General features: G+C 44.1%; 1 protein-coding gene across 1 annotated transcript in view; it reads right to left on the bottom strand.

The window, feature by feature from the left end:
• KDM4B (lysine demethylase 4B) overlaps nucleotides 1-18,600 on the bottom strand; it is a 735,609-nt gene that overhangs the window by 34,970 nt on the left and 682,039 nt on the right. The window contains 2 exon segments of the mRNA XM_029614587.1: nucleotides 7,630-7,722; nucleotides 13,626-13,745. Of these exon segments, the coding sequence (XP_029470447.1) occupies nucleotides 7,630-7,722; nucleotides 13,626-13,745 (213 nt within the window).

Raw genomic sequence — 18,600 nt, 5'->3', positions numbered from 1 at the left:
CGTAACAGTAGGGAACGTTGTAGTGCTTGCATGTGGGCCCTTGCCCCTGGGACGACTTCTAGGGTCCCATACCTTGGGTCGAGCACAGTTCAACAGTTTTCGCAACTGGTCCATCAATTTCCTTCTCCTTGTAGGGGGATGAACGACCTTGTCTTGTTTGGTGTCGAACCGGACTCCTAGGTACTCTAGCGACTGGGAGGGTTGCAGGTAGCTCTTGGTTGTGTTGACGATCCACTCAAGATTCTGCAGTAGATTCTTGACTCTGGTGGTTGCCTGATAACTTTCCTCTGGAGATTTTGCCCTGATCATCCAATCGTCCAGATACGGATGTACGAGGATTCCTTCTTTCCTCAGTGTCACCGCCACTACAACCATGATTTTGGTGAACATCAGAGGGGCAGTAGCCAGTCCGAAGGGTAGAGCCTGGAACTGGTAATGATGGTCCAGTATCAGGAAGCGTAGAAAGTGCTGATGGTCATGATGGTCCAGGATGTGGAGATAGGCTTCTGACAAATCCAGAGAAGTCAGGAATTCTCCCAGTTGTACTGGCCTTATGACTGAGCGTAAGCTTTCCATGCGGAAGTGTGGTACCCTCAGGTAGCTATTGAGGGTCTTGAGGTCCAGGATGGGCCAGAATGTTCCCTCCTTCTTGGGGACGATAAAATAGATGGAATAGTGACCAGTAATTTTGTTGGTGCGTGGGCACAGAAGTTATCGCCTTTAGGCTGAGTAATTTTGTCAGCGTGGTTTCCACTGCCGTCCTCTTGGAGGGGGAGTGGCACGGTGATCTCACAAATTTGTCTGGATGAATGTTGTTGAAGTCCAAGTAGTATCCCTCTCGAATGATGGTTAGGACCCACTTGTCCAATATTATCTCGACCCATCTTTGGTAGAATAGGGCAAGCCTGCCCCCTATGGCTTCTTCCTGTGGATGGGTCTGTTGATCCTCATTGTGGGGTGCGGCGGGGGCCTGGACCTGAGCCAGCTTACCTCTTGTTCTGTCTGTTCCAAAAGGACTGGCCCCTGCCCACGGCGCGAGGTGCTTGGTATGTGTTTTTGTATGGTCTAAAATGCTGGGATCCTCTGCCCTTGGGTCTTCGGGGAGAGGGGCGTTGGTTTCTTTTGTTCCTGTCCTCTGGTAACAGAGGTACTGGGGATGCGCCCCATTTATCGGCTAACTTCTCCAGTTCGCTTTCGAACAGGAGGGCTTCTTTAAAGGGCATTCTCGTGAGTTTCGTCTTGGAGGACACGTCAGCTGACCAACTTCGGAGCCAGAGTTGCCTTCTGGCTGCCACTATGGATGAGACGAGCACCAGGTTGGAGGTCACATCCATGAGGAAAGATATCGTCTGTTTTAATGTTTCGACGGACATGGTTGTGTCCCTGGAGAGCGACAAGCAAGCACGTTTCACCATGGCAGACAGGCAGCGATCTGCAGAGACATAGCTGCGACATCAAATGACTGTTTAAGGATGGATTCCTGACGTCTGTCCTGGGTATCCTTGAGTGCAGCTCCTCGTTCGACTGGAATGGTAGTGCGCTTTGAGACAGCGCAGACCATGGCGTCCACTTTGGGGAACCCTAGGAGTTCTCTGGCTGAGGGTTCCAGAGGGTATAGGGCTTCTAGGGCCCGTCCTCCTTTGAAGCTGGCCTCCAGGGCCTTCCATTCCAGGTCAATCAGTTGTTGTACAGCCTGCAGCACTGGAAAATAGCATGAGGCCTGATGGAGCCGGACCAAAACAGGGTTAGTCTTTGGCTCTGCTGCGGTACTTGTGCCTGGGATGGCCAGCGTCTTCAGGCTCAGAGACACGAGGTCTAGTAGCTCGTCTTTGGAGAAGAAATGCATCATGGTTCGGTATGGTTCCTTTCCTGGAGGGATTTCCCCTACCTCCAGGGAGTCTGGCTCTTCCTCCGAGGTGTCTGTGTCCCCTAAGGGAAGGCTTTTGCCTGGGGGAAGCAAGTCTTGGGGAGGCCGAGAGGGGCCTGGAAAGTTTTGCTCTTCTGGTGGGTTCTGTGGCTGTGTCACAGGTGACACCGATTGTGCCTGGACAAAGGTTTGCAGCCCTTTGAAGAATTCCACCCAGGAAAAGGTCCCTGGGTCTATATTGAATCCAGTGGCGTTCCCCGAGGGGCCCATCTGAGGAAGGGCCTAGCCGGAGATAGAGAGGTCTGGGGTACTATCATTGGTGGAGACTGATTCCTCTACTAGCTGAGCGGGGCCTTGCCTCTGTTCCCCCAAAGCCTCTTCGCACTGCAGGCACAGGGCAGAGACCACTTCGGGTTGCGCAGCTCTCAGGTGGCAGGCTGGGCAGAGGGCTTGTCCCTTGGCTTTCTTGGCCTGCGGTGCCATGATTTGTGCATGTGGAGTGGCTCAAAACTAGTCTGTGCGCATAGGAGCACGTACCGGGAGGCTTAGTTGTGCGCTCCGGGTGCACCGACGCTTGTGCGTGCAGGAAGCAGGAGATGTGCGTGCAGGCCGCTATATATGTGCTTAGCGGAGTTGTGTGCGCAGCTGTGCGTACGGGCATATATGTGCGCCCGGCACCGTTATCCGAGCTGCTGTGCTCCCGGCACCGTTGTGCACGCGTGGCTGTGTGCACGGCACAGATGCACGCGCTGCTGTGCGCACAAGTTGATTGTGCGCCCGGCTCGTCTTCGTGCGCACGGCTCTGTTGTGTGGACGATACGGCAATCAAGGGGGGGAAATGGCGCCGACGACCACACAGGCAAGATGGTGAACCCCCCCCGGAGGGTCTCCACGTGGAAGGACCCTCGCATCGGATCGGGGTGTAGCCCGGGCGGGGCTGCTTATCCCAATATATCAGACGCCGGAAGGACGATCTGTGCGGCTATCCGAGCCTCGGAGACTGGAGACTTTAAAAAATTTTCTACCTTACCTTGTCTCGGCGCTTCCTGGTCTCATGCCAGTTGGTCTCCGGCTGCGGGGGGAGAGGGAAAATACCTTCATCGCTGTGCTCGGAATTAGAGGGAATTCCAATGGAAAGGATGAATTCCCTCTAACATCTACACCATCGGGACATGAGGGGAGAACAGTGACCTCAAATGAGAGGAATGAAACATGTTCTCCTGGAACAGTGAATTTACCTAATAACTCAAAGGTGTCCCAATCACAGCCTATAACCTTAGAAAATGTCTGGTCTACTTTAACCGATTTGAAATCAGTGATTTTGTCTTTGAATAATATGGTAGTTGACATACAGAATCGGATAATGAAAGTTGAACCAGAAATGTCTTTACATGGAGAAAAGATTGTAAGATGTGAAAATCGATGTGAGCAAATTGAAAAGGTCCAAACGGGGTTGATCCAGGGGGAATTGATAAACAACAAGAAAATTGAGATGATTGAAAATACAATCAGATATAACGACTTTAAAAAATTTTCTACCTTACCTTGTCTCGGCGCTTCCTGGTCTCATGCCAGTTGGTCTCCGGCTGCGGGGGGAGAGGGAAAATACCTTCATCGCTGCGCTCGGTATTGCACACGCAGCCTCTCAGCCACTCTGGAGGCTAAGTCCATGCCGGGAACTGGCTACCGGACCGAGGCTTACCGCTGAGGGATCTCGGAAATCACCTCAGGAATTCTCGACTGGGGGAGGGACCCTTAAGAATCACCGCAGGAGAGCAGGGCTAGTCTTGTAGAGGTAAGATTTTCTTTCTTCTTTGGTTTGGATTTTCTAACGCTGTGCAAGCGTGTGTAGTGTCACAAACTGCTAAGGAGACTGAGAAATACTAAAGAGCTAAGTTTCCTGCACGGGTATATGTAGGCTGATGTCAGATTGAAATCTGACTCAGATTACCAACTGCTATCAGGAGTACACTATACCATTTGGTCCTGAGTCCATCTGCTACATGCTAGGAAATCGGAGACTTTTTCAATCAAGAGGGGGACGAGACAGGGCTGCCCCCTTTCTCCCTTATTATTTGCATTATTTTTGGAACCGCTAGCTACTAGAATTCGAAACAATCCCCATGTATGGGGCATAACAGTGGGAGACAGATTAGAAAATGTTGATGTTCGCCGATGATATTTTGTTTACCTTAACAAATCCAACTTAGGCCCTGGGGGAGACTTTGATGGAACTTCAGAACTTTAGCAAGATATCAGGCTTTAAACTCAATGTTGAAAAATCTGAAATACTGAATGAATCAGTTCCTATTGCAAAACTTCCTAGCCTTCAGACATCATTTCGATTTCAATGGGCTCGTAAGAAAATTAAATACCTAGGGGTCTCTCTTAGTAATAACCCTGAGGAGCTTTACCAACTAAATTATCCACCACTTATACATAAGATATTTCGAGATTTGGATCGATGGTCCGAATTATCTCTTTCATGGTTTGGCAGGATCTCCTCAATAAAAATGAATATTCTCCCATGCCTGGGATATTTATTCCAAGCACTACCCATACACATACCTTCTAAGATCCTCAAAAAAATGGCAGCAGCGAATTTTCTCCTACATTTGGAGGATGTATCATAGAAGATTACATTTAGACCCATGAAAAGAAGGGGGTTAGGAGTGCCCAATTTATGTTGGTATTTTATGGCATCCCAAATGCGGGCGGGCTTAGACTGGCACCAAATTGGTACACAAAAGCAATGGAGCACCATAGAACAAGCATTAATAGGTAAAATGCCCCTTAGGGCTCTCATATGGCAGCCTAAGCAAATGTGGATTGCTCTAAAATATGTTTCACTACCAGTTAAAACTACCTTAACAATATGGGAGCCATGGAAGAACTCTCTAGTGGGAGATTGGCAGTACCTTTACAATTCCAGCATCACCGCCAATGCTAAACTATTTCCTGGGGTCCAAATGAAAATCTTTTCTGCTTGGGAATCAAAAGGTATTAGATGCTTGGGCAACCTCTGGCATCAGGGAGCACTGATTCCCTTCCATTTATTACGGGAACAATATGATTTAGCCTCCACTAATGTATTTGCATATCTACAAATCAGACATTTTCTCCAAACTGAAGGGATAGGTAGAGATTTGGGAATGGGTAAGACACAGCTGGAGAATTGGTGTGAACATGCGGACATTTTTATGAAAGTGATCTCACAGTTGTATAATTTTGTCAATAAAGATTCCCCTGTTACGTCGACATTAATTAAAGCATGGGAGGCAGATATCGGCAAACCTTTATTCAAAGAGACCTGGGACTCCATATTTATAGCAACAAAGAGAGGGTCTCCCTATGTCACTTTGGCAGAGAATTGTTATAAAGTACTCCTCTGGTGGTATTATTCGCCAGACCGTCTACATAAAATTGCAGCCACAAATGATCCTCGTTGTTGGAAGGGATGTGGACAGATAGGCACTTTCTATCATATGTGGTGGTCCTGCCCTAGGGTGTCATTCTGGGAATCTATTACACAAATTCTACAGCAGGTTCTAGAGGAAGTGGTTCTTTTAACCCCTGAGCAAGCTCTTTTGAACTTACCTATTGACATTACACCGGCTAAAAGTAAACTTGCCCATATGATTATAATGGCTGCTCGCTGTGAACTTGCTTGCAGTGGAGATCTATAGATTTGCCCTCCATAGAGTGCTTACGGATTAGACTACGCAAACTCTGGACGCTTTTAAAGGGCATTGCTCTCTTAAAAACGTCTAGCCATCGGAACCTACAGACATGGCAACCCCTAGGTGACTGGCTGTCGAAGAGTGAACAGCAGAGGGACACGGAGACAGATGGAGTGGTGTAGTAATGATTATATTTATCTCTGTTTTTGCCATCCCTTATTATTATGTCCGAGACTTTTACAGCAATGCCAATTCTACGTATCATATGCTTTCATGCTCATTCATTTATAATGTCCTGCTCACCCTGGTATTATGGTTTTTATAGATATCTGTGTCTCTCTATTATCCTCATCTTAAGTGACCCTATTGATGAGATGTTGTAAACCTCACATGGGGGGGGGGGGAATTCAGAGATGTGATATACGTTCTTGGTTATCAGTTAATGCATTGTGAAACGTATGAAATATGACTAGTCGTTAAGCCCGTAACAACGGGCTACATTAAAAAAAAATTTCGGTCCATTTCCTTCCCCCTCATTCTCCCTTCCACCTCCTCCTCCCCCTCATTCTCCCTTCCACCTCCCCCTCCCTCTCATTCTCCCTTCCACCTCCCTCATTCTCCCTTCCACCTCCACCTCCCTCATTCTCCCTTCCACCTCCTCCACCTCCCCCTCCCTCATTCTCCCTTCCACCTCCCTCCCCCTCATTCTCCCTTCCACCTCCCCCTCCCCCTCATTCTCCCTTCCACCTCCCCTCCCCATTCTCCCTCCCACATCATTCCCCCCTCTCTCTCAATCCCCTCCCCTCCCGTGCTCGCCCGCGCATGTGCAGCACGTCTGTCAGGGCTCCTTTATCTAGTAGATGTTGTATTGTATACAATGTTATTGCTATATTGATGCAATAAACAATAAATAAAAAAGAAGAAAATCAAATGCCCATCCAGACTGCCCAGCAAGCTTTCATACATTTTTTTTTCTCATACTTATCTGTTACTCTTGGCCCTTATTAGTAACTTTTTGGTTCTAGTTACCTTCCACCTCCGCCATTGATGTAGAGAGCAGTGCTGGAGCTGCATTTAAGTGAAGTATCAAGCTTAATTGGTAAGGGGTAGTAACCGCCGCAATAAGCATGCTACTCCCACGCTTATTTGTTTACCCAGCCTGTGTAATTCAGTTCCTTGTTGGTTGTTGTCTGAATATAAATCCTCTTATCTTCATTCCCTCCCTGCTGTTGAAGCAGAGAGCTATGCTGGATATGCACTGAAAGTGAAGTATCAGGCTTATTTGGTTTGGGGTAATAACTGCCGCAACAAGCAAGCTACTCCCCCGCTTTTTTGTGAATGCAAATCCTTTTTTCCACATTTTCTCTTGCCGTTGAAGCATACAGCAATGTTGGAGTCGCATTAACCATGTGTATGTTTATTGAATAACCTATTTTGGACTGTAAAGTAATTTCAACAAAGCAGGAGGGGGAAGATATGAGACAGATAGGCTCCATGGAAAAGAAACACTGAAGAGGTCCCTAGGTGGACATGTGGTATCATAATCATGCCGTGCTGCATATGCCTAGAAGAACACAGTCAAAGCTCTAGAAACTGACATAAAAGTTCCAGGTTGGGCTCCAACTGCTGCCATCCACTTGTAAGGACTGCCATCCTGCTTATCAGAGAAAAAATGTTTTTTATATATTTCTAGGTGACTGAAGTCAGTAACCTGAACACAAGATACTCATATTATAATAGAATGGCTACAAGCAAAATGGTAGCAGTACCTAACAACTGATTTGTTTTTTTCCTCATTGTTAAACTACCTAACAGCTTCCTTTGCTGTCCAAAAGCTGGAGGACAAGTCACTTTTGAGATAACCCCCACCTTCCCATCCCAACAGCACTTCTCTTGCAACTACAGGGATTGCCACCTTCTCTTTCACACCATCTCTCTATCATGCCCCAGACCCATCATTCTCTTTAATTTTGATTCATAAGTTTAAAAAAAGGAATGGGGATGGCAGGGAATTGAAATATATGCAGTGAGGAAGCACATTCAGTATAAGTGCATCACCTCCACAATAAAAGCAGTACCCACCAGTCGAGACTTCACTCTCTTGGGAAGCGGCTCCATCAGTGTATAGATATCATTCCGTTTTACCATTAGCTGGAAGCCATCCTCAAACTCCACCTGCATATTGAGAAGACTAGATTATTCCAAGTTATGATTCTGTCTGTCTCAGGGGGATACCTTATTTACTGGACAAAGAACTAAAGTAAGACCAGGTCATCACGTCCTGAAATTAAATTGTGCATATTGCTTATTTTTTGCTCTTGTGGATACCAAGTGCAAACACAGTGTTTTAAATGCCATCTCCTTCATCTTACGAGTCGCCTGACTTTTCATGTGCTTGGGATTTCTCCCATAGCTCACTATGAAATATACAGAAACACAAAACATGACAGCAGATTAAAAACTACAAGAACCACCTACTTTACCTTCTTTCCTTTCCTGTTGCAATACTGCAGACTGTGCTTGAACTATGGTTTTACCTTTATTTTATTGCAACTAGGGTCCTCTGTGCTTATCCCTATGCTTTCTTGAATACTGCTATAGTTTTTGCCTCAACCACTTCCACATTGGGAGGCCGTTCCACACAGGCACCATCCTTTTCTGTGAAGAAATATTTCCTTGCATTACTCCCCAGTCTATCCCTTCCCTCTTTAAGCCTCACACAATACCTTATTGAGTGACAACCATTCCTCCTAGAGGCCAGTTACTACAGGTGTTCCGTAGGGTTTGGCCCTTTCACTGCTTCTATTTAATATATTCTTGCAACTAATTGGTAAAGTGATAAAACTGTTGGGGTCTGAATATATAATATATGCCAATGACATACTTTTATTCTCCTTTCTCTTGAGGATCAACAGGCTTCTATGGTAATGGCTGTCTTGACACTGTTCAGAGTTGGATATTTTATCGTTAAATCTCAAAAAGACGTAGGCCCTTTGAGTCATCTGTCCCTCACTTGTTAGGGCTTTGTGTCAATTAATTATAGGAGACCCATGCCTTCTGCTTGGTTCAGAGGTTCGTGATCTCGAGGATTGACAAGGGCCTTACTATGAATGCTCAAATTAGGGCAATTGCTCACATGACATTCTTTACATTTAAACTGATCAGATGTTTGAAACTTTTGTTGTCTCCACAGGATTTTAGATCTATTCTCAGATTTTTGTCTGGGATAAATTATTGTAATGCTGTTTATTTGGGGCTCCCTGTGTCCTTGGTCAGAGCATTACAATGTATATGGAACGCAGCTGCTTGGAATATCACAGGTGGTTCTACATCAGACTAAAGTTTTAGGAAAAAGTGAAAATTATTTTACTTTCTGCAAGGTTTTGCTTAGTCAGCTGATTTTCCTCTCTCAAGTGCTAGGGTGGCATTGTTAGCTTGCGGGGTTTCTGGGAGGTTTTATTTTTGGATTATGATTTGTTTGTTGTATGTGTTATCAAGTCTTGATTGTAACTACTGACTCTTGTGTTTGCATTTTTGTTTTGTAGCCCACTAAGAGCAAGTATTTTGGACAAGCAGGATAAAATGTTGGTAAAATAAATTAAAAACACGCTTGCCTCTTGTGAATTATTTTCACATTTTGAAGTATCCTTATTCCTCATGCCCTAGTTCTTTCTTTTTATACCGCTTTCCTTTTTAAATATGGTATGTTTGCACATTCTCGACATCAGTTTCTCTAAACTTTTCTCCATACTTAAACAGAACAGAATCCCTACAGGAGTAAGGTTGAAGCAGAAGTAATAAACAGACAGCTGAACAATAAAACTGAAGTTCATTAGAGGCCAGGATGCCAATAGCAAGAAAAACAAAGAGAAGATATTAAAAATGGCATAAAAAATTATTTCTTATGCCATTTTAAAACCCCATGTTCTATTACCAGGACACTGATTATTCTCCTAGCCCACTCACAATTTGTATTTCTTCTTCATGCAATAAAATTCCAATCATAAAAAAGTATGTGCTTTGTATGTTTTAATGAGCAATGTAACAGTCAGATGTAAAAGATGGGGGGGAAAAAAGGAAAAGCTGCATATTCTAAACACCAATGTCAGGAAAAATTATGATTAAAGAATCAGGAGCCAACACACCATGTTTTAATTATGATAAATAATGTGGGTACACAATATCTAATTATTTATAACGGAAACCTTACATTTTTGAAGGCATCAATCCTTAAGCTTCACCAAAATAATTTTTATAGTGAAGAATGCCATCCCATATTTTCATATGCCAGTTTTATAGCTTTTTAACAAAACGTGATGAAACGAGTGTCTATGTTTCAACAAAATTTTCAAAATATTTTAAAACTGATGCACCCAGCATCAGTCATAGTGATACTTAACTTCTCCCAGAGATTGTGTCTCTTAACATATATGAAGCTTTTACAAAACTGCGGGTCTTGATATTCCTTTGAAATATCGATGTAGGGACTTGTGGTTTTGAAAAAGCTTCATTATATGTCGAGAGACAATCTCTGGGAGAAGTTAAGTATCACTATGACTTTTTAGCTTTTATTTTGTCTGCCACCTCCTTTGAGAACCAGATAGGTTTCATTTTTCTCTTGCTTTTCTTTACTTTTCTAACATATAGATTAGTTGCCTTGGTAATTGCTCCTTTTAATTTGGTCCACTGTTGTTCCACATCTCTCTTGTTCTCCCAGCCTTCTAGTTCTTCCTCCAGGTACTTCCCCATTTCATCAAAGTCTGTGTTTTTGAACTGCAAAACTCGGGTCTTCGTGCTACTTCTTCATATCCTATTTGTGATATGAAACCATATCGTACATAAAATAAAAGCTAAAAGAACAGCGTTCAAGAAATATAAAGAATCCCAAAGAGAGGAGCACAAGGAAGAATATCTGGTGGAACTGAGGGAGACGAAGAAAGCAATCAAGAAAGTGAAAATTCAAGCGGAAGAAAGGATTGCCAAGAGGTAAAGAGAGGCGACAAAACATTTTTCAGATACATCAGTGAAAGGAGAAAAGTCCAAAGTAGTATACTGAAATTGAAAGGTGAAAAGGATCAATAGGTGGGGACTGATGAAGAAATGGCAGAAATATTAAACAATACTTCAGTTCGGTATTCACTAAAGAAGACCCCGGAGAAGGACCGACGCTAGTTAACAAGAAACTGGAGGGAAGCGGAATGGATGAAATTCCGTTTACGGAAGAGAATTTATGGGAACAGCTAGGAAAACTGAAGGTGGACAAAGCCATGGGGCCTGATGAGGTTCATCCCAGGATACTGAGGGAGCTCAGAGATGTGCTGGCGGCTCCGCTGTGTGACCTGTTCAATAGTTCCCTGGAAATGGGAGTGGTGTTGAGTGATTGGAGAAGAGCGACGGTGGTCCCGCTGCACAAGAGCGGAAGCAGAGAGGAGGCTGGAAACTATAGGCCGGTTAGCCTCACATCGGTGGTGGGAAGAGTATTGGAGTTGCTGCTGAAGGAAAGAATAGTGAACTATCTACAAGCAGCAGAATTGATGGACCAGAGGCAGCATGGTTTCACCAAGGGAACGTCCTGTCAGACAAATCTGATAGACTTTTTTTTATTGGGTGACTAAGGAATTGGATCGAGGAAGAGCGCTCAATGTCATTTACTTGGATTTTAGCAAAGCTTTTGATACAGTCCCGCACAGGAGGCTTGTGAATAAAACGAGAAGCTTGGGTGTGAGTGCCAAGGTGGTGGTCTGGATAGCAAATTGGTTGAAGGACAGAAGACAATGTGTTATGGTAAATGGAACTTACTCTGAAGAGAGAGTGGTGATAAGTGGAGTGCCGTAAGGCTCGGTGTTGGGACTGGTCCTGTTCAATATCTTTGTGAGTGACATCGAAGAAGGGATAGAAGGTAAGGTTTGCCTTTTTGTGGATGATACTAAGATCTACAACAGAGTGGGCACGTCAGAAGGAGTGGAGAGAACGAAACGATATTTAAGGAAGCTTGAAGACTGGTCGAAGTTATGGCAGCTGAGATTCAATGCCAAGAAGTGCAGAGTCATGCATATGGGCTGTGGAAATGCGAAAGAATTGTATTCGATGGGGGGTGAAGGGCTGATGTGCACGGAACAGGAGAGAGACCTGGAGGCTGTAGTGTCTAACGATCTGAAGTCGGCGAAACAGTGTGACAAGGCAATAGCTAAAGCCAGAAGAATGCTGGGCTACACAGAAAGAGGAATTTCGAGTAAGAACAGGGAAGTGATTATCCCCTTGTACAGGTCCTTGGTGAGGCCTCACCTGGAGTACTGTGCTCAGTTCTGGAGATCGTATCTCAGAAGGGACAGAGACAGGATGGAGGCGGTCCAGAGAAGGGCGACCAAAAAGGTGGAGGGTCTTCATCGAATGACTTATGAGAGACTGAAGAATCTAAATATGTATACCCTGGAGGAAAGGAGGAGCAGGGGTGATATAATATAGACGTTCAGATACTTGAAAGGTTTTAATGATCCAAAGTCAATGACAAACCTTTTCCATTGGAAAAAAATCAGCAGAACCAGGGGTCACGATTTAAAACTCTAGGGAGGAAGACTCAGAACCAATGTCAGGAAGTATTTTTTCACGGAGAGGGTGGTGGATGCCTGGAACGCCCTTCTTGAGAAAGTGGTGAAGACCAAAACTGTGAAGGATTTCAAACGGTCGTAGGATAAACAGTGTGGATCCATAAAGCCTGGAGGATGGGAATGAATAGAAGAGGTATGGTGGTGGCTTGCGGGAATGACGGCTACTACCTGGTGATTAATACCCTTATTCAATAAACATTCATACGGTTAATGAGACTCCAACATTGCTCTATGCTTCAACAGCAAGAGGAAATGTGGAAAAGAGGATTTGCATTCAGGCAACAACCAACATTGCTCTATGCTTCAACAACCAACATTGCTCTATGCTTCAACGGCAAGAGGAAATGTGGAAAAGAGGATTTCATTCAGGCAACAACCAACAAGGTAGCACAGTATGGGTAAATAAATAAGCGTGGGAGTAGCTTGCTTGTTGCAGTGGTTACTACCCCAAATCAATTAAGCCTGATACTTCACTTTCAATGCATATCCAGCGTAAATCTCTGCTTCAACGGCAGGGGGAATGAAGATAAGAGGATTTACATTCAGACAACAACCAACAAGGACTGAATTGCACAGGCTGGGTAAACAAATAAAAGTGGGAGTAGCTTGCTTACAGTGGCGGTTACTACCCCTAACAAATTAAGCCTGATACTTCACTTTGAATGCATATCCAGCTCAGCTCACTGCTTCAACAGCAGGGGGAATGAAGAAATAGGATTTACATCCAGCCAACATCTAACAAGGCATAGATCTGAGCAGTATGAGTTTACAAACATCGGGGTAACTTGCTCGATATGACAGTTACTACCCTCAAACATTAAGCCTTATACTTCACTTTGATACAGCTCTAATACTGCTCTCTGCATCAATGGCGAGGGTGGAAGGAAATTAGAATTAAAAAGCTACCAATAAGGGCCCTGAACTCAGCGGTCGGAGTAACAGATAAGTATGAGAAAATAAGTGTGAAGGCTTGCTGGGCAGACTGGATGGGCCTATTGGTCTTCTTCTGCCGTCATTTCTATGTTTCTATGACTGACACCTGGGGCATCAATTTAAAATATTTTGAAGATTTTGACTACATAAAGACATTTGTTTCATCATGTTTTGTTAAAAAGCAAAGAGAGTCACACATGATGATATGGGGTGAAGCTGCAGGTTTGATACCTTAAAAAATGTAAAAGAGGTTTGTGTTAGAAATAATTAGCTATTGTGTATCTACATTATTTGTATTATTTATCAAAAATTATGAAACAGAACAGAATTATTTATTTACTGAATTAGCCAAAAAAACACGCACTAAGAAAGGCATGGGAAAAAGCTTATGTGGAGGAAGGATGGGAAGGGAAGAGAAACACATAAGTGGGGGAAAAGTCAAAATTAGCAATAAACTGGGGTGGGTGAGGAGGGGAAGAGGATGAGATGTGACGAGCCAGTCAAAGCACAAAAGAAAGAATTATGGTTCTTCCTTACCTGATAGACATGACTGATCTGGGCTGCAATGAACTTGGCCTTATAGAGATTGCCATCTGTCCATCTGAGCTGCACAAGCTCTCCCTCGGATGGTGGTCCATGCTTGACACAGTCTCGACTCTTAAATACAGAACAGGGCCTTATTGAAAACTTGTCAAACTAAAAGGCCAACTTATACGACTTACAACCAGTTAGGTACCTGAACTGCACAGAATGTGGTGAGCAACAAGCATTAAGTTTATTCCTTAATAGGACAAGTATTAGAATTAAAGAAAAACAAATGCAAATACAATTATTTTCAATCATTACAAGAAAGAAATAAAATCAAATACCACATTAAAAAGGCATTGGTGCAGATGAAAAAATACAATGTGAAATATGAAAAAAAAACCAAAGTGAAAATCACTAAGCATCAACTATCATGGAGTGGTGGCTCTTTACTGTTATCACATTGTACAGCTGCATAATAATTCTGGAACTTTCCCCAGATATCATCATATGCTTTAAGTCATTCCTAAATATGTTAATCTGAGCAATTTCAAATACTTGGGACCTCCAGCAGTCTATGGCCAGAGACCGCATCCAGAATGAAGCCACTGTGAATCTAGCAGCTAGTAACATATGTGGAATATGCTTTTTCCATTTATTGATTTTAGAAAGATCATCCCAATAAAGTCAATCTGGGAGAAATAGCAAACTCAAAACCCACTACCTTGAAGAGGTCAGCAAACATCTTTGCCCAAAAATCTTGCACAATTGGACAAGTCCACCACACATGAATACGGATTTCTCTTAAATCACACGCACTCCAGCATAAAAGATTACAAGCACAACTGTAATTATAATAAAATGTGAGGAATTCTAAGTACAGTGCAAAATCTGGATCATGAGACTGGCTCTTATATAACAGATAGAGCCCTTCCTAGATGGATTCCCAGTCAACATCATGATTAATAGAAAGTTCAGCATTCTATTTCTCCATTAAAGATCTTAAGACATTGCACTATAAAGCAGAGTTGCTTACCTGTAACAGATGTCCGAGGACAGCAGGATGTTAGTCCTCACACATGGGTGACATCATCAGATGGAGCCCCGATGCAGAAAACGTATGTCAAAGTTTCTAGAACTTTGACTAGGCACACTGAGCATGCCCAGCATGCCCTATACCGCGCATCCACACAGAGTCCTTCTTCAGTCTCGTAACATAGAATTACGACTAAAATAAAAAACTGGAGAAACCCAACTCTGTGGAGTGGCGGGCAGGTTTCATAAGGACTAGCATCTTGCTTTCCTCAGAGACCACCTGTTTCAGGTATGCAATTGTGCTTTCTCCTAGGACAAGCAGGATGATAGTCCTCACATATGGGAAAATCAATAGCTATAGGCTGCTCCCCAACAAAAAAGGGGACCAACAGACACCTAACCAGATGCCAACGGGCACAACACGACCGGAGCTGTTGGTAACAAAGGAAGAGACAGCCTGAACCTAAACACACTCAATCACACTCAATAACAGCCAACAAATAATACTAGCAGAGAAAGTACGGAATCTAGGAGTAATAATTGACACAGAACTAAGCTTAAAACAACACATATCTCTAAAAGTAAAGGAAGGATATGCCAAACTCATGGTTCTCAAAAGACTAAAACCACTTCTAACAACCGCCAACTTTCGATCAGTACTACAAGCATTGATATTTGCAAGCACAGATTATTGTAATGCCCTTCTACTAGGTCTACCATACACCTCACTAAGACCACTACACATTTTGCAAAACATAGCTGCAAGAGTTTTAACTGGCAAAAGTAAAAGAGAACATATCACCGAAACACTGGCTTCCCATTGAACAAAGAATACAATACAAAACACTATGCACCATACATAACTAATACATAACGAAAATGCAGACTGGCTTAACACAGCCCTTCGCGTACACATCCCCAACAGAAACCTAAGGTCAGCCAACAAAGCACTCCTAACTATTCCATCAGTCAAAACAGCAAGACTAACACAAGTAAGAGAAAGGGCGTTATCCTTGGCAGGCCCCATACTATGGAACTCCATGCCCTTGGAGTTAAGATTACAAAGAGACAGCAAAGCCTTTAGAAAACATTTAAAAACCTGGCTCTTCAAACAAGCTTTTAAAAAAGAAAGGGGAGAATAGAAGCCAGGGCAGTGCAAGGTACGAACAATTGAACACCCAACACACACTACAGTAATCAATAAGTGTGTAGATTTTAATAGATAGTTTTTAATAGATAGTTCATCACTAAGGAAAAGTTACAATTATAAAACTAGTGTTATACTCAAAACTGATAGAAAGAGAAATGAACATGAATTATCACATTTATCAATTAACATTGATTACAAACTATGTTACCGAACCTTATGGCATCTATGTAAACTGACAGATTTTAGTATCATTACTTTTATGTGCCTTATTTTAAACCGTTGTGTCGGTACTCACCTTAACGACGGTATAGAAAAGATTTTAAATAAATAAATAAACAATGGGTCCTAAGTGGGAAAGTTGGGGTCTAAAACTCTAACAAGTTCCGAAGGACAGATTGACTGAACCTACTGTTAGGTCGGCCATCCCTATCCAGACAGTAATGAGATGTGAATGTGTGGAGAGAACGCCACGTTGCAGCCTTGCAGATCTCCTCCACGGGAACTGCTCGCAAGTGGGCCACCGATGAGCCATGGCTCTGACAGAATGAGTCTTGACATGACCCCCAAGATGCAGTCCTGCCTGGGATGCAATTTGCTAGCCAATTGGATAGTATCTGTATTGGCAAAGGCAACATCCAACCTATTCTTATCAAAAGAAACAAAAAATTGGGTGGACTGTCTAAGGGCTTCTGTCCATTTCAAATAAAAGGCTAAGGCTTGCTTGCAGTCCAAACTCTGCAGTGTCGTTTGCCTTGGTGCAAATGAGGCCTGGGAAAGAATATTGGCAGGACGATTGACTGATTAAGATGGAAATCCGTCACCTCATTAGGTAGAAACTTAGGGTGTGCGTATGCAAGACCACCCTGTTGTGAAAAACCTAGTATAAGTTAGATAAGTCGCTAAGGCCTGGAGCTTGCTGACCCTGTGCACTGAAGTGACCACCACTAAAAATACGATAACCTAGGTCAGGTACTTCAGGTTACAGATGCGCAGCGGCTCAAAAGGAGTTTTCATCAGCTGAGCTAACACAATGTTGAGGTCTCAAGTCACAGTGGAGGGCCTTAGGAAAGGCTTTAATTGAAGCAGGTCCCGCATGAAATGTACAACTATAGGCTATACAGAGATAGGTGTACCATCTACACATTTGTGGTATGCTCCAACTGCACTAACGAACTCTAATAGAAGTTGGTTTTTAAGCCAGCTTCCGACAGGTGTAGAAGGTAATCAAGCAGTTTTTGTGTGGGGCAGGAGATCGGATCTAGGACCATCTACTCACACCACATGGAAAACCTCCTCTACTTCAGTCCATAGGACTTTCTAGTGGAAGGCTTTCTAGAAGCCACCAGGACCCGAGACAGATCCTCTGAAAGATCAAGCAGCTGCAAGATTAACCTCTCAACATCCAGGCGGTGAGTGACAGGGCCTGGAGGTTGGGATGCCGCAGCCTGCCTTGATCTTGTGTGATGAGATCTGACGAACTGTCCAGATTGATCGGTCTCCAGATGGACAACTCCCGAAGGAGTGGAAACCAGACCTGTCTTGGCCAGAGGGTCTATGAGAATCATAGTTCCTTTGTCCTCTTGAAGCTTCAAGAGAATCTTTGCCACTAAGGGAACTGGAGGATATGCGATTATAAGACCCTTGCCCAGAGGGCGTCCGAGACTAGCTTGCTATCTGTCCTGTACAGGAAGCAGAACTGAGGCACCTTCCTGTTGCAAGGGGTCAGAGGTGGAATATCCAATTCGCTTCTTCATGGTCCAGGGACCACTCATGGGATCTGAAGGCTCAACTCAGCCTGTCCGCTACCATGTTCTCCGTCCCAACCAGATTCACAGCCCTGAGAACCATCCCGTGGGACAGAGCCCATGACCATATCTGGACTGTTTCCTGACACAGGAGGTACGATTTCGTGCCTCCCTGCTTGTTGACATACCACATGGCTACCTGGGTGTTGGTCTGGATCAGGACAACTTTGTTGGACAGCCGATCTCTGAAAGCCCATAGCACGTAACTGATTGCCCAAAGCTTCAGGAAGTTGATTTGACAAGAACCTTTCTGATTTCAGCAAGGCTTTTGATATGATCCCGCACAGGAGGCTGGTGAATAAAATGAGAAGCTTAGGAGTGAGTACCGAGGTGGTGGCCTGGATTGCAAACTGGTTGACGGACAGAAGACAATGTGTGATGATAAATGGAACTTAATCTGAAGAGAGAGCGGTGTTAAGCGGAGTGCCGCAAGGATCAGTGTTGGGACCGGTCCTGTTCAATATCTATGTGAGTGACATAGCAGATGGGATAGAAGGTAAGGTTTGTCTGTTTGCGGATGACACTAAGATCTGCAATAGAGTGGACATGCCGGAAGGAGTGGAGAGAATGAGACGGGATTTAAGGAAGCTGGAAGAATGGTCGAAGATATGGCAGCTGAGATTCAATGCCAAGAAGTGCAGAGTCATGCATATGGGGTGTGGAAATCCGGAAGAACTGTATTCGATGGGGGGTGAAGGGCTGATGTGCACGGAGCAGGAGAGAGACCTTGGGGTGATAGTGTCTAACGATCTGAAGTCGGCGAAACAATGTGACAAGGCGATAGCTAAAGCCAGAAGAATGCTGGGCTGCACAGAGAGAGGAATATCGAGTAAGAAAAGGGAAGTGATGATCCCCTTTGTACAGGTCCTTGGTGAGGCCTCACCTGGAGTACTGCGCTCAGTTCTGGAGACCGTATCTCCGAAGAGACAGAGACATGATGGAGGCAGTCCAGAGAAGGGCGACCAAAAAGGTGGATGGTCTTCATCGAATGACTTAT

Source organism: Rhinatrema bivittatum, chromosome 8, assembly GCF_901001135.1.
Source record: "Rhinatrema bivittatum chromosome 8, aRhiBiv1.1, whole genome shotgun sequence".
Taxonomy (NCBI): domain Eukaryota; kingdom Metazoa; phylum Chordata; class Amphibia; order Gymnophiona; family Rhinatrematidae; genus Rhinatrema; species Rhinatrema bivittatum.
This window is presented reverse-complemented; position numbering and strand designations above follow the sequence as displayed.